The 14,937-nt window shown below is 41.1% G+C and overlaps 1 protein-coding gene across 4 annotated transcripts in view; it reads right to left on the bottom strand.

The window, feature by feature from the left end:
* Positions 1 to 14,937, bottom strand: part of PRKAG2 (protein kinase AMP-activated non-catalytic subunit gamma 2) — a 185,101-nt gene that overhangs the window by 46,899 nt on the left and 123,265 nt on the right. For all 4 annotated transcript variants that reach the window (XM_054171407.1, XM_054171409.1, XM_054171408.1 and 1 more), the window contains one exon: positions 10,555 to 10,769. In XM_054171407.1, coding sequence (XP_054027382.1) covers positions 10,555 to 10,769 — 215 coding nt within the window. The remainder of the gene's footprint in view (positions 1 to 10,554; positions 10,770 to 14,937) is intronic.

Genomic DNA, 14,937 nt, shown 5'->3' with positions numbered 1-14,937 from the left:
GAGAGGTTTGCAGAAGTTCCTTTGATCTAGCACCATAAACAAAGAATCTGCCTTCTACACCACGTCTCCTACAGCACCCCACTTTGAGAGGGGAAAAAACAAGTGACAGTGTACCAGTGACAGAAGAGTTAAGCACTTCTGAGAAGTAAACTTCAAAGGAAGTAAAAGACCAAGGAATAGTTGAGAACCTCAGCTAAATTCTTATAAGAGAAGTGGAGAAGAAGCAGGATTTGTTTATATAACTGCTATCTCTAGCTGTATCACTCTGCAACTCAGCCAAGGCAGAGCTTTGAGTCACAAATATCAGAGACATAAGCCTTTGTGGCCAATATTTATTTCTCAGATCACTCATGCAGAATACAGGTGGAGTCTTAATTTTATCAGTGTTGCACATTATTAAACAACCCAGCATCTAAATTTAGAACTTTGGGTTTGAAAGGACAGAAAAGTGAAGTATTTGAGAGAAACAAACCTGATCTTATTGAGCACTGATGTTACAACGTGCTACCTGATTCTGCAAACACAGGGATGCTACTCTTCATTTTAGTCTATTGCAGAGTATTTAAGTGTTCTTGTCTTAAATGTTTGTTATCATATATGCTTGATAAGATATACTTAAGCTGTTTGCACACATATGCTGGAGTGCTCCTTAAAGTCTCTTTGCAATGGGACTTGCCTCTTACCATACTGAGGGGCATGGATAAGGGCAAGGGAAAATTATCGCTGGAGTAATCAGGTATTAAGCATTATTACAGTAGATATTTTATTGTGACAAATGTACATTAAAAACAAACACACACCACCAAATAACAGTACAGCAATGCTACTGGTAAACAACAGGTAATTTGAAGTTGGTGGAAAAGAGGAGTAAATGTGAGCCCACATTGACATGGGTCGTCATTCTCTGGCACTGAATACAGAATTATTTGTGTTAGTTAAAGTTAAGCACTTACTTAAGTACTTTAGCTGGATTGAGGCCAGAGTACCGATGAGTAATCTGTACAACAGAGGCCACAGAATAACAATTAAAAAAAATACTCTGAGCCAAATCTGATTTAAATAAACACATTTACTGTACAAGATTCCACTTTCTCCATCTTAGTGTTGTATTTCAAAGCCTTAGTCACAGATAGTGACATCACTTTGCAAGCACTTACTGCAGCAGCTTTCAGTGATGGTAATTCTGAAATTTAAAATGAGACATCTTTTGCCCAATAAAGCCTGAAGTTAATTGATGCCACACTTCAGGCTTGTGTGAACTGCCAAACTCTAGTAGCCTATCATTAAAATGTAATTTTCATGATGATCAGCTGTTCTGAAAGGCTGGAAGCAGATCTGAGCCAAGCCGTTAGCAGGATGATGCAGGTCAGCATGACAAGGGTGGTTTACTGAAAGTAGAAACAGCCTTCAGCTTAGTGCTGAATCACCCACAACAACAAAACCTCTTCAAGAAATTCACATAGGCCTGGGCTGAAATAAACAATTCATTTTGTGGCACTAAAGCAGGTAACTGCAGGCTGAACATGGAGCAAGTGACCTGCACTCAAAGTGGCCACTTCCTGAAGAGCTTATCATGACTGGAGATCTCAATACGCAACAGGACTCCAGGAGTATTTGAAAGCGGTCTCAAAGGGGCAGGCAAAGATAATGGAGTATTTTTCAGTGCAGTTCTAGGAGGACTTAAAACACCTAAGGAGAACTTCTTCATAGCACTCAGGGCTGGTGTTTGCATTAGCAAGCTGACCCCACAAATGACAAACTCTAAGCACAAGTGCCATCAGTGGCCCCACTAAAAGCTTGCAGAGTCTTAGAGTAGCTACTATTATGTATACAAACCAATATATTAATTAACTGCCTTCAACACAAAGCCTACATTTGACCTGTAATCTCAGGTCAAAAACCTGGTTTTCAGATGGCACTAGATCTGTATAGCTTGAGGCTCTTAACCTTCCCCCTGAATTACTCCCAGATCTACTGCTGATCACTCCACACCTAATTTTTGTGTGCAGCTTTATTTTTACTGTTATGCACAAGAGAAACTGCAATGACAGCAACCCACAATGGATATCTTCCTTCTCTCATGCATGCTTTCCCTTTTGGGCTGACTCTTAACTGCACCCTTCTATCATTTCAGGTACAGTGCAGGTGAAAACAGATCATCCTCTGTACTGGTTCTATGGTTTGACACTGTCCAGATAGACTGAAGAAAGGACTGTGCTAAGCAAAAAGCATATCAAGTATCAAAGCTAAATGTTTTATGACTACAAACACTATCATAAAGAGACATGGAAATACTGGCAAGTTATTTCCCTGTGTTCCAGGAACTAGAACAGAAAAAAAATTGAAATCAGCTCCACAGTAAGAGCCAGGGATACACCTCCAGCAGGCTTGCCACCATGCTCGTGTTACTGCAGCCCTTGCGGAGATGTGGATACCAATGTGTAGTCACAGGCAGTGGGTGATTACAGTGCGGATATGGCAAACACTGGGTTCTCAAGCATGTAAGCTTAGATGCAAACTGAATCTATAGTTAAATAGTTTCCCACTTTCCGTGGAAACTGTTCCTCACAGTGCTCAGTAACAAGTCAGCTTTGGTAGCATTCTGTGCCTCTGTGCCACAGGTAGGTCTGGAAGTGCTTCTGTGTGGTTGCCAGCATGTTTAAGGGAAAGCAGTAGGTGAGGAATCTGTTGACTTCTCTCATAAGCCATACCTTAATCAATGGCTGTTTCCATTTATGAAGGGAGCTGGATCTAGAGGTAGTATACACCACCAGTGTTTCCAAGTAAATACAATCTCAACACCAAAAGCTTGAAAGGCCAAACACACCAGCAGGCAGATAGCAATCTTGCAGCTGTTGCTCTCCCTGCCACTCTGATTAGCTATTTTCCATTGTCACCAAGAGCTCATTTCTGATTCCTGAGCTCTTTTAATGTTTTCCACAACTCGTTTTTTCCATCCTCTCTCTGTCCATCAGCTTCCTGTCTCATTTTCAGTACTTGTGTTAGTCATTTGTGAGTGTTTTAATAGTCAAAATTGTACAAAGACCCTCATCCAAAGTCAGTTGGCATGCACATCGAGTGTCCTAGTACTGTTGACTCCGACAGAATTACCAGTGCACTGACAATGAAGCACACATTTAAGTGCTTTTCTGGATGAAGGCCATCATCACACTGATATTAACAAAACCAAAACAGCACCTGAGATTCAGAGCAACCCTAACCCAAACTCAGTGCTGTAACCTTCAGGTTACCTTTGTTCAGTGCCTCCTGTTGTTGCGAGCTGTTATGGCTACACTTCCAGTCTCTCCTGCAAGCATGTACTGGTAGTAGTGCATAGGAACAATCCTGTTTAAGCCAATGCTTTCTTACAGTTTTAGAATTTGCCTGGCCTGTTTTGCTAGATCAGGCTCTTGGACAATAAGGTCCTCGGGGCAAGAAGCATGTTTATTTTTCTGCTTGTGCTCACATACCACAAAACAGCAATTAGTAACTTTTTGTTCTGAGGTACAAGGAAGATGACTTTCTACATACCACAGATTCCGTGGCTTGTGGAGTTGTAAGTAAAAAAAAGTGAGACAGATAAAGTCAAAAGCCTAACTAGGGTACTAACCTTATCACCGGTAATTCATTGCAACAAAGCATGCTTAAAGACTAAGCTAAAACCTCCCCTCTCGAGTTTGGCTCCCTCCCCTTCTTTCGTCAAGCCTCTTCCTCTATTACCTTTTTTCTTCTATTCTGTTGATTACTCCACTGGTATAAGCCCCATATGGTAGGAGCCTTGTCCTTTCTTAATCCTAGGATTTCATACCTTGGGCACTGTACAAACCATTATTGTCTTCCTACAAATGTCTTCCACACGGCCCCACCCGCAGTTCCAGCTGAGAATGCTGTTGTGAACAAGCTCAGAGAATAAATATTTTGCATTCATTTCACCAGCACAATGGAAACATTTTTCCAAGCTGTTGCCAAGATGGTATCTAGTCCTCTTCTGAGTCAGCAGCCCATGCAGCTGACTTTCAAATGGCCAAACTTGCTTGATCGTAATCTTGAAAGAAAAAAGTGCAGACACAAGCTGTGTTTTTAAAGAGCTGTGTTGCTCTCCTCATGCACAAGCAGGTAGGGACACTATAAAAATATGGAAGCTAGGAGAAGGAAGCTGTACAGAAGTGAGTGTTGTTTGTGATGGTCCCTTTATTTCTCCCAATTTCAACAGTATTTCATCCTGTCAGTGGAGTGCTGTGGGGAAGTGAGAAAAAAGCATCACTGCTTTAAGCAGTCCATTTCCTTCTGGTATCAATGAGCTTTTTACATTCTTTAAGGCTCTGTTGCCATTAAAGACAGTGTGTCTAAAAATACACCACAGACAAAATGGGGCTAGGGGAGATGAGGATGGTGAGCAATTCATAGAGGTTCCTTGTTCTTAGCTGTGTTTTCCTTCTAGTCCAATACATCAGCAGGCATGATGCAACAGAACATATTCAGAACTGTGTGTCTCTCCTCTATTCTCACAGAAAGACTTTGATCTGTAATCCCTACTGCTTTGTGAATAAATAGCCTAGATGGTAAATAACTTGTGTTCCAAGTAAGAAACTGTCAGCAATCCTGTATTAAATTGCAGCTTTACATTACATACCTAGCTTCTAATTGCCATCAGAGCTTACTCTTACGAGAAGTTTCAATCTAGTCAAATAACAGGTGGCTCTGTAAATTACAAAGTATAAAATTCTGAACTGATTTCTCATGGCATGTCTTATTTCTATGGGTAAGCCCAGGCTGTCAGTCTCAAAGCACCCCCCTTTGGCATGTTACTTATTCACAAGATATCTATTTATATAGACACACGAGGCCAGATCTTTAAGCCACTAACTCTGTCTTCAGGCTACTGGGGTCATGATTTTGGTACCAATGTGCATCTTAAAGACATAAATGCTCTAGTTTTAATTGCCTTAGCTACTTAGAGCTTTATGAGAGCTGTCAAAGCAGCTGGGAATTGATTGAATTCAGCATTCTGGTGATTCATCCTTTCCACCTGGCCTTTCTCCTTTTGATCTAGGACTAGGAGGAACAGGAATTGCAGGACTTTATGCCATCAAAATAAGTTCTCTGCTGAGTGAATCCATAGACAGCTGATTAAATTATCTCTATGGCTGCAGAAAAAGCCACAAGCTGGCAGACACACATTTCCTCAGGGCAGAAAAAAAACCCCCATCTTTGTGCACTACAATTTCTCTGCATCCTAAGGCTGATTGCCATGAATCTGAACACTGCAACCAGAATACAAACCCATTAGGAAAGTGATGTTTCAGGAGGTATGACTGGTTTTCTTCTAAACCAAGTAAATAGCATTAAAAAAAAAGATAAATTAACCAGTAGAAAATTGATAGCAAGATACTTGTATATTTCAAATACTAAGAGGGAAGGAAAACACCAAGTGTGATACAAACACACACACCCCCAGCTAATAGGGAAAAAGTGGGAAGTCAGAATATTAATAAAATGGAAGCTGTAATTAAAACACAAACAAAACCCAAACCAGTCAAAAAATAGTGGTGTGGTATGGTTGAAGCTTTCTATTTATTTAATATTCAGTCCCACTCAATCTCACTATGGACCCTCCAACCATATCAATTAACTCTCCTGTGAGCCTACATTCAATTCAGTGGAGCTATGCTCTGTCAAAGGTGACTGAAGGCACACTAGGTGGGCTCAAAACATTTTCCCATGAATATTTTAGGTCATTGTTACATAGTTCATCAAAAAGTTATTCCTTTACTAGCTTTGCAAGTAATCAGTTACATGCCAACTGCTGCACAAATATATCCCAATTTTAATTAGAAACACTCGCAGGTGGAGAGCAACAATTTCATTAAGGAGAAGTGTTTATACAGTGATGCTTCTTACAGGCCACAGGATCTATTAGAGATCAGAATCATCTCCAAAAATGAGAGCTAGTATTAAGGCACTTAAAACTGGTTTGGACACAACAGCACTGCAAGAGCTTTCCTCACGGGTAGATGATAGCTTTTCTGGCTCTAATTTCTGTGATCCCTTTACTGTGCTGAATCAAAGCTGAATCACAGTAATGTCTTGACACTAATATATTGCTTTCTATCACATGAATGCTGAAATACAGAGTTCTTGTACATCTGTGGTCTGGATTCCTTTCCTCCCAGCCTGTGCCTTCATTTATTTAAAATCAGCATCAGAATGAAAGAACACTTTTCATCAGATCTAAATCTCTTTAATCAGTCAGCCACCTTATGGAACTCTGACAAGTGCCATGGGTTTTTGGAGAGCGGCAAACTGAAGGACCTGCTGCACATATCCTGGTTCCCAGGCTGCTTGCCAGCAGCAGGGTGTGATGTAATGGCCTTTCATGCTGAACAAGTTAACAGCCCCGGGTTTGAGTTTACTACATTTGGGCTATGAATAGCCTTGCAGGGAAGTGCTACTTTTTAACAAGCAGGTAGCTACAGAAACCATCTTGTTTTCGTCTGTGACTGGAAGAGTCCCAGCTGTATGTTACATCTCTCCTCTTCCATTTGCTGGAGCAGCTTGGGCTGTGTAAAATGAATACAGACCAGATACTCTCAATGCCTCCAGTGTGCTGTATCTGCAGTTTTAGTCTAGGCTTGTGTGAGCAAGTCCTGTTAAGTCTTAGTTTACCTCCTGTCTGACACAGCCTCTTTTTGAGACATTCTGGGAAATTCCTTGGCTCAGAAGTTATTTAGAGAGCAGTGGTTAACTACAAAATCACATGGGAAGTGCCGTTTCAAAGGCACGTTCTGCCTTTGTCAGTTCTGAGCAGAGGAAGCCTCAACCCTGTTTTTCACTAAAAGCGAGTTTGAAGGCAGTTCCTCAGTTTGGAGCTACCTGGCCTGGTCTCCTCTCATGCTGAGAAAAGGGAAGCCCTTAAAAGCCAGGAAATGATGTACCATGAAAGTGCTTGAGTTCACAGGAGACAGGGAATACCACTATTTTCACAGGACCTTATGCATCAGTGAAAGAAGAAAGAGTGAAATGAGAATGATAGAACCACATTAAGCTCAAAAAGGTCCATTCCTCTTTAAAATATGGGCCAAGCATTAGTTTGCAGCCTCTCCACATTCCTTTCATGGTCAGTAATGTCACATTAGAGAGGTGTTATCTTTTGCCACTTATTGCCTGAAGGTTACACAGTCCAAACAACACATGGCCAAAGTACAGAGTCATGAACCATACTGTGAAAAAACCAAATTGCTCCTTCCCTATTTAATGCAGTGCACAGTAAGCTTTTAGTGGAGCTTTGATCTCTTATCAGCTGAACTTCTGATTGTAATATTTTAACTCAGCCACTAGCAACACGTGCCCACCCAGAGGAAAGCCTGTAAAAGCTGCTGCAGAGCTGTCATGGCCTCATCACATCTAGCTTTGGGCACCTAACAGAAGTGCCTCAGTTAGAAATGCAATACTCAGAGTCATTCCCTTGATAATGGGTGCAAAAGGCTGTCCAACCCACTGAAGAACTGATTCACCTCCTGCAACTGCCTCTCTCTGGCATACAGAGAGAACTAGAGCTACTATACTCCAAACTTAAGCTGCTCAGATAGGTTTCTAAAGTTAGGTGGGATAAATCCAGACCTTAGTGATTATCCCAGACATCCATTTAGCATGAGGTTAATTGCTTAGGTTTGTATACTATGTTGAGATGATACCTACTGAAGGACTTCCCTGTCAGAAGCTGTCTTCCACTTTTTTTTTCCCCTTGCCCAAAATCCCAGGCTTAAAAAAATCCCATCAAAATACACACTCTTCTAAATGCACCTAAACCATGAAAGGCTGTGATTACATCTGCCAGGAAATAAATATTTTTATTCTTTCTTGCATGCTTCCCTTACTGAGCAGAAGTAACCACTCTGCACTGTAGTCTCAGACAATAAAAAGTAAGAACACAATCAGCTTCAGATGCAGGTAATTATAAAAATGGGCTAAGATTAGTTCTGAGTCCTGATACTGCACCTTCCTGTTTTCTGCTGTCCACCAGGGTTTTTGATAATAATTGCAGGTCTGGGTCCAAGGGTTCCTCTTTGCTACTGCAGTACATCTAGCAATCATAACAGTTCTGGGATCTCACACATCATCATCACTAGCCAAACAATGTCATAAACAAATGAGATTTAAGTTGACAGATGTAGATAAGGGTCAACCTCTCATTTCAGAGTTAACATACAAGCTTCCCTGCCATTAAACTGATTTAACAGTATGGCCACTATGAAACCATTTATGGTGTGTTTTTAAGATATTTTTAATTGTTGTGCCAAGAAATAGCGATCTAAGCAAACAAGAAATTGAGTTTGCCTTTAAGAGATCCATTTACAGCATGTGCATTGTGAAAGCTGGTATTTGTTAACACATAGCTGAGAATAAATCAAAGATAAATATATCAAGAATGGCAGCCCACTGCTGCCATACCTGTAAAGGAATGCCAGGTAAATAACAGTGACTGAAAGACACAACAGTCCTGAGTGAACACCTATCAGCCTCAGATTCCTGCCCTTCTGCAGAAACTAATGGTTCACTAGCAGACTTGCACACTCGCTGTCCTCAGCTAGATACAAGTAGAGAGGATACAAAGCAAAGATAATCAGGTGCTGCACATCCTGTGTATTTCATATATATATATATTTCTGCATCTTCTGAACAGGAGATAATTAAGTCCAACACACTGAGTTTCCATCCAGACTCAGCAGTGTACAACCATAACAGCTGATAAATAATTGCAGAAAATTCTCTCTTTATCCTGGCATCTTCTACTTGAGTTCATTTTGTCTGAATCAGCAAATGATTAAGAACAAAACAAACTTTTCAGTCTTTCAGGCACTGGAATGGGCTAAGATTATGCTGTTTCCCCATTTCTATTCTAACAGGTACAGAAGACGCCTCTGTAGCTGCATAATAAACACATTCATATGCAAATAATATGACTGAAACTTACCAAAAATATTTGTGTGTCCTGAAAGCTTTTGAGTTTCATAATTTAAGTTTTCCAAGACTACTGCTTACATGGAAAGGCAGCAAATTGGCTGGAGAAAAGTTACTGCTGGAGTTGCCTGACTATAAATGTAGGTTTAATTTTATTTAATACTCAAATTATTTACTTTTTCATAGCAGGAGAACAGAGAGTCTATATTTTGTAGGGAGAGTTTGGCTTGCTTAATATAGCAAAACAAAGGTTGGGTACAGGTACAACAGGATGTAACAAACAATGAAGGAAAATAGCTATTCATTATAAGAGCAAATGGTCATAACCAGTCCAAGGAAAAAATTAGGTTGAAAATTAGAGACTTCCTAACAATCACAGAAGGGGTCCCCAAAACAGGGCATGTGTTTTACTGAATGTGTCTGAACAACTTGAAAGCAGTATGTGAATACTGATTCCGTACCTGAATGCTTCCAGAACAACAACAGCTGCTGCTGCAGAGGTACCTGACAAAACCCAAAGGGTTTGGGGACTGCTGTGTTAGTGTGTTCAGATCCTGGAACAGCTTTCCCATGGGCAAGTGGGAGGGAACTTCCTGCTTTTAAGTAAGAGCTCATAGTCATTCAACAGGGAACAGACCTCATGGAGCTTCATGTCCTTTATAGATCTAGACCTCTATATACAGAAAGTGTCAAAGGCTTTGTATTCTGAGGGGGAAAAAAAAAAGAAGGGCTGGGAAAGACAGATGCAGGTAGTTAACTGTGGTGACACATCACAGTCTGCTAGTTACAAGAAACAGAAGAAAGGTTAATGGAAAGACACAGTTAACACAAAGGAATTCACACCCAAGAACAAAAGAAAGGAACAAAAAAGCAGAGGAGGGGAGAAAAGCAAAGCCAAGCCTCTCAGACTCAGGCAGGCCAAGAGAGAGGGGAGGAGGACAAGGGCAGGCAGTGTGGATGTGGTGGTGGAAAGTATCAGAGGCTGGACCTCATGCATTCCCAGGAGCTGAAGAAACCACTCTTAGGAAATTTAAACACCTCTGCTGTGTGGGGCTGGATAAATACCCTGGTGGTGCTGCCCTTCCCCTGCTCCCTGAGCTGCAGCAGGATGTGCGATAGCAACTACTGCCGTTAGCCACCAGCAGTCCCAGTCATCTCAAACTCCAGAGGCAGCAAGAACGCTGAACTCCTGCTGCTCACACTGCGAATTTCTTTTTGATCTCTTTTCCTTGGCTGCTAGTTCTCTCATCAGCAATTCCCCAGAGAGATAAAAGGGAATCCTAAATAAAACAGTATCCTTCTTTAAAGTGGCATGTCAGCAGCATATGCTGGGATCTATAACCACTGCAAAACTCAGCTGAGATTAGTGCAAAAATCAGTTGCTGTTTGGCTGCCACCTTTGGATTCCCAGTGCTTTGCTAGCAGACTACGATGAAAACTGAGACAAGTCTGAAGTAAAAGGCCCATGACACTGCTTTTGTTCTGTTCCCCAGTATGGACACACACTGCAGCCTATCAGTTGTAATACAAAAACCAGTTAGCACACAACCCTGTCAATTTCCCAGTGGAAAACTGGACACATGCTTTACTTACTGGTTTTGAGGTAGCACAGGGAGCTGGTGTCATGATGGGAGGCTTGGCTGCACTTTGAGATGGAAGCAAAGAAAATCTCTGCCCTGTATCCAGAGGTGAAGAACAGTGAATCCGTGTTTCTAGTCTTTCAGGCTCATGTTTATAGGATTCAAGAGGAAACGTGGGCTGCTTGGTCACTTGTGTTGGGGTAGATGGAGAAGAGGAGAGGCCAGAGGCTGTAAACAAGAATAATTACCAAAGATCAGTTCAGAAGAACAGACAGAAGTCTCAGCTTCATGGTGAAGCTTTGTTTCATCACATTTCCCCAGCCTAAAGCATGTCTAGAATAGAACCATATGATTCTATTCTCACCCTCTGGTTCACGAGAGGGAATTTATCTGCCTTGTCCTTAAAACTCTTGGAGCATTCAGCCGCTTGAACTGTCTGATCCCTTCACTAAGAGGCTGAGTGGCAAGGCAAGAGAGCAGGAGGTTTGTGTTGTAGTAACATCCTGCTTGACTCCTTATTTCTAAAAGGATCCTCAGCACTGCTATTACTTTGTTATAGTTTAGTACTTCTGTGAGTCTCTGGATTACCTCATCTCATACCAAACAGCTCAAGAGCTTTAATGGTTGCTGCTTCTTAGTTTATTCTTTTCTTCCATTATTTTATCAATATCTTAGACAGCAGTTATAATAAAACTAGGAAGAGAAAGAAAAAGAAACAGGGCATAGTTCCCATGAGCCTCAGTCTGCTTTCTAGAAGGATCTTGACAATACAAAGTAGAATTGTTTACAGCAGCCTTTGAAGAGAACGATTATTCATATCTTTTGTTGAAACTCAGCATCAGCAGCAGACCATTTCTCCTGTGAACATCTTGTTTTTATTTGACATGTGCCTACCCCAGCTGTATTTTTTGTCAGATTCTTAGGGCAGTTCTGAACTGTGATCAAACCTGTTATTTAAGCTCTATTTATTATCCCTTTACAAACCAGCAGATATCCACAACCAAATAGAAAATCTGAGTTACAACATCTGTGTTTCTTCTTACATCTCTATGTACGTCAGCAAACAAAGGATGACTCTTATGCCAGTGTAAGTCACAGACTCAAATGCCTATAAACTGACACTGAACAGAGCAATATATTTTTAAGTGGGCTATACGAGTTCTGTATTTGGTTCACTTCTTGTACTTCCAGAGATGGGTGCAGATGATCAGATAGTCCAAGCCATTCAAACAAGTACATGATAATTCATCTTCATGGTAAGTCTAACTCATCTTTGCATTGGTGTACATACAGCCTCTACTGGTCCTTCCTTTTAACCCGAGGAAAGTTCATCAGTACAACTCACTTTATGCAGATTACCTTGGTGTCACATTTTGCCTAGCAGACAGCACAGTAAAGAAAACTTTGTATTGATGGAAAGAAGAAAAAAAAAATCACTTAGTACCAAAGAAGATGATAGACTCAAAAGACTAGAAATCCAGCAACTCAGGGAGGGATATATTCATTGAAGAAACTACTACTTCTGACATATCTGGGGAAAGTTACCCTATCTTATGATTAAAGCAATTAATGAGGAATTCAGTCCCTCTCTTCAATCTTTTCCCCAAAATGCAGCTGCCCTCTGAAGACTTTAATTTCATGAAGAGACCTGCAAGTCAAGCAGCAATAACCACAGATCCAAGGAGGACTGGGTGTTGTAAGGAAGTATAAGTATTGGCTAATGCGACATGCCATGGGGGGACAAAAGGATACCCATGGCCTTCGAACGTCCTCAGCTTCTGCTGATTTCACTGGAACTGTAGAGTGTCTCACATCCTGAAGGACTGAAAGGATACCTAACTTGCCTGTTCAGTTTCTGGTTATAAACAAATTAGATTAACAGTTCTGTGGAAATGGCTCTCTGTTTCTATGGGTGTGCAAATGTTTCCTGAGCACTCAGACTGGGGTTTGAGGTGGATGGTAGCTGTAATTGTTACAAATGTAAAACCACTAAAAGGGAAGAAAACACCATTACTTCTTAAAGTCTTGCTGCTGGGATGTGTTCACTGTGCTAATGTATTCAGCAAGCCTTTAAAAACCATTTCCAGAATCCACAAGCTCTGCCAAAAGAGCTATTATCAGGCATAAGGAAACCACATATTCACGGTCCTAACAAGGCTAGCCTGCTAAGTGTAGAGGACATCTAAAGGACACAGGAAGATATGGTTCAAAGGAGACCAGGGCAGTAACATCTCTTACATCCTATGAAAACTTCTGCCCACTTGACTGTGTAACATCAAAGCCAGGACAGACAGTGTGGTTTCTATTTTGTAGGAACACTCACTGGTGGTGAATCTGCTTTTAGATGCCAGCCTTGGACACTTGGCCTGAGTTTTTATGGATGAAGAACACCCAGCAACTTCACTGGGAGTACTCCGAGCCTTAAAAATGCCTCTTTCAACTGGGTGCTTAAAACAAAGTACTCACCATGAGGCACATCCTAAGACATTTGAGAAACAATTGTTCTGTGACTCAGTTTTTACAGAGCAGCACAGGGAAAAATTGTAATTGTTTTGCAGGACATTGGACTAAATCATGTAATTAGGTATTTGAAATCCTACCTCATCATTATTGTGGTATCCATGCGATTTACATTTGTACAATACTGAGATTGAAGGAGTAATCCCATAGGAAGTGTTAAAGGTTATTATGATTATTAAAAGAAAAGACTTTTGACCACTGTGATACAGCTCAACACCCTAAACCCTACAATGGATATTATAAAAGTCTGCTACATAGAAGAATAGAAATCTGTAATATATCCCCAGGCCAAAATCAGGAGTAACTGAACTTTGTATTAACTTTAATCCTACTGGACTGCCATCTGAAGAGGCAGCACTGGTGCAAATACATGGTTATATGTATGTGCAGTAGCTGCCCTGTACTGCTATGAATGAAGTCTGTTGAGGAGTCAAGATACAGCTGTATCCCATGACTGAAAACAGTTAATTTTGGAGAAAGTAGGAATGAAACAGCGAAGCAGTGAAAACTACCCAACTATTCCAGAGTCTTCTGTAATGAAGCTGGAAAAATTCACTATGTACAAAGGATTTGGGAGAAGAAACAACCTTTGAGGTGGGCTGCAAACTCTACTGGTTTTCTGACAATAGCAAGCAATTCTCTCTTCTGCTAATGTTTTCAAAATGAAGAATTTGAGACTAAAAAATTTTTTTAAAAGAGAAAAAAAATCTAGATCATTTACTCAGTCACTGACTAACACAAGGTTTTTTCCTGTGTTTTCTGTTGGTCATGCCTGTCCAGTTTTAAGACAGTCCAAGATTTTTGCCATGTTCTGATTGGTCCTGACATTTCCTTTCTGGCAACAAAACAAGAGGATAGCTTTGTCATCTCCGTATTGATGAATCATAAATCCCAACATTTGCTTGACTGAATATGCATGTGAAGGAGAATCTTCATAAGAATCTATAACTACATGCTGCAAAACTGCACTAGTGTAAAGAAACAGCTTTTGTGTTATTGTCCTACTTTACTCAGGCTATCTGAGAGATCCTAACAGAACTAAACAGCACCAGTTTGAATTTAGAGCAAACCAGGTCTACCTCTAGTTAGCTGCCTTCTCCCTGTCACAGTGGTATCCCCGATGGCACACAATCAAGGCCCAGCATTCAATTATGTGTTTGTATCTGAGCAACTTCAGCTGGGACCTAGCCACACATTGGAATTTGGATGCAAGAGGCCCAAGAAAGTACTGTTGTAACAGCAGAGCCCACAGCTTTGTCCCTAACAGCACAGCAGCTGCTACTTAGCTGGTCACAAACACGCAAACAGAATTACTACCTTCACTTGCTTCTCTAGGTATTTGCAACTATTTCTTTTAAATAAACCCCTTATTTTGCAGACATTAAGTTCTCCACCCATCTCCTTGGGCATTGTGATTCAAACCAGCCCCCCACTGATAGATAACAGGAAAGGATAAAGCTCTACGTTGTCATTTGTGCACTCCCAAAGGGAGAAGGGCTGCTGCCATCCTGCATTTCCTACTACGTTCCCCTGGTGACACCTACAATTAGTTCTGTCACCTACATTTCATGCCTGACCTGGCAGGATGCATCTGGTGGTTTTTTGCTCACAGTCCAGTGATTCCTGCCAAAGCCTCCCTTTTATATCAACTCTTTTCCAGAAAAAAAAACAACCACCCAACAACCCTGCCCCCATGAACTTTTAAAGCCATCTGCCCACAAACAATCCTCCCAGGGACTTCATGGACCCTGTACAAAAGGTTGGCTTTGGGCAGTGTGTGATTGAGTCACACTCCCTTGTGGAGGGCCCAAAGGACATAGCCAGCAGCACGCTCTCAGACTTCACTTCTGTATTTATACACTTTAGATGAAGTTGC

The sequence above is a fragment of the Dryobates pubescens genome, chromosome 21, assembly GCF_014839835.1.
Source record: "Dryobates pubescens isolate bDryPub1 chromosome 21, bDryPub1.pri, whole genome shotgun sequence".
NCBI classification, from domain to species: Eukaryota; Metazoa; Chordata; class Aves; order Piciformes; family Picidae; genus Dryobates; species Dryobates pubescens.
Note: the sequence above shows the minus strand (reverse complement) of the source record. Positions and strands in the feature narration are given on the sequence as shown.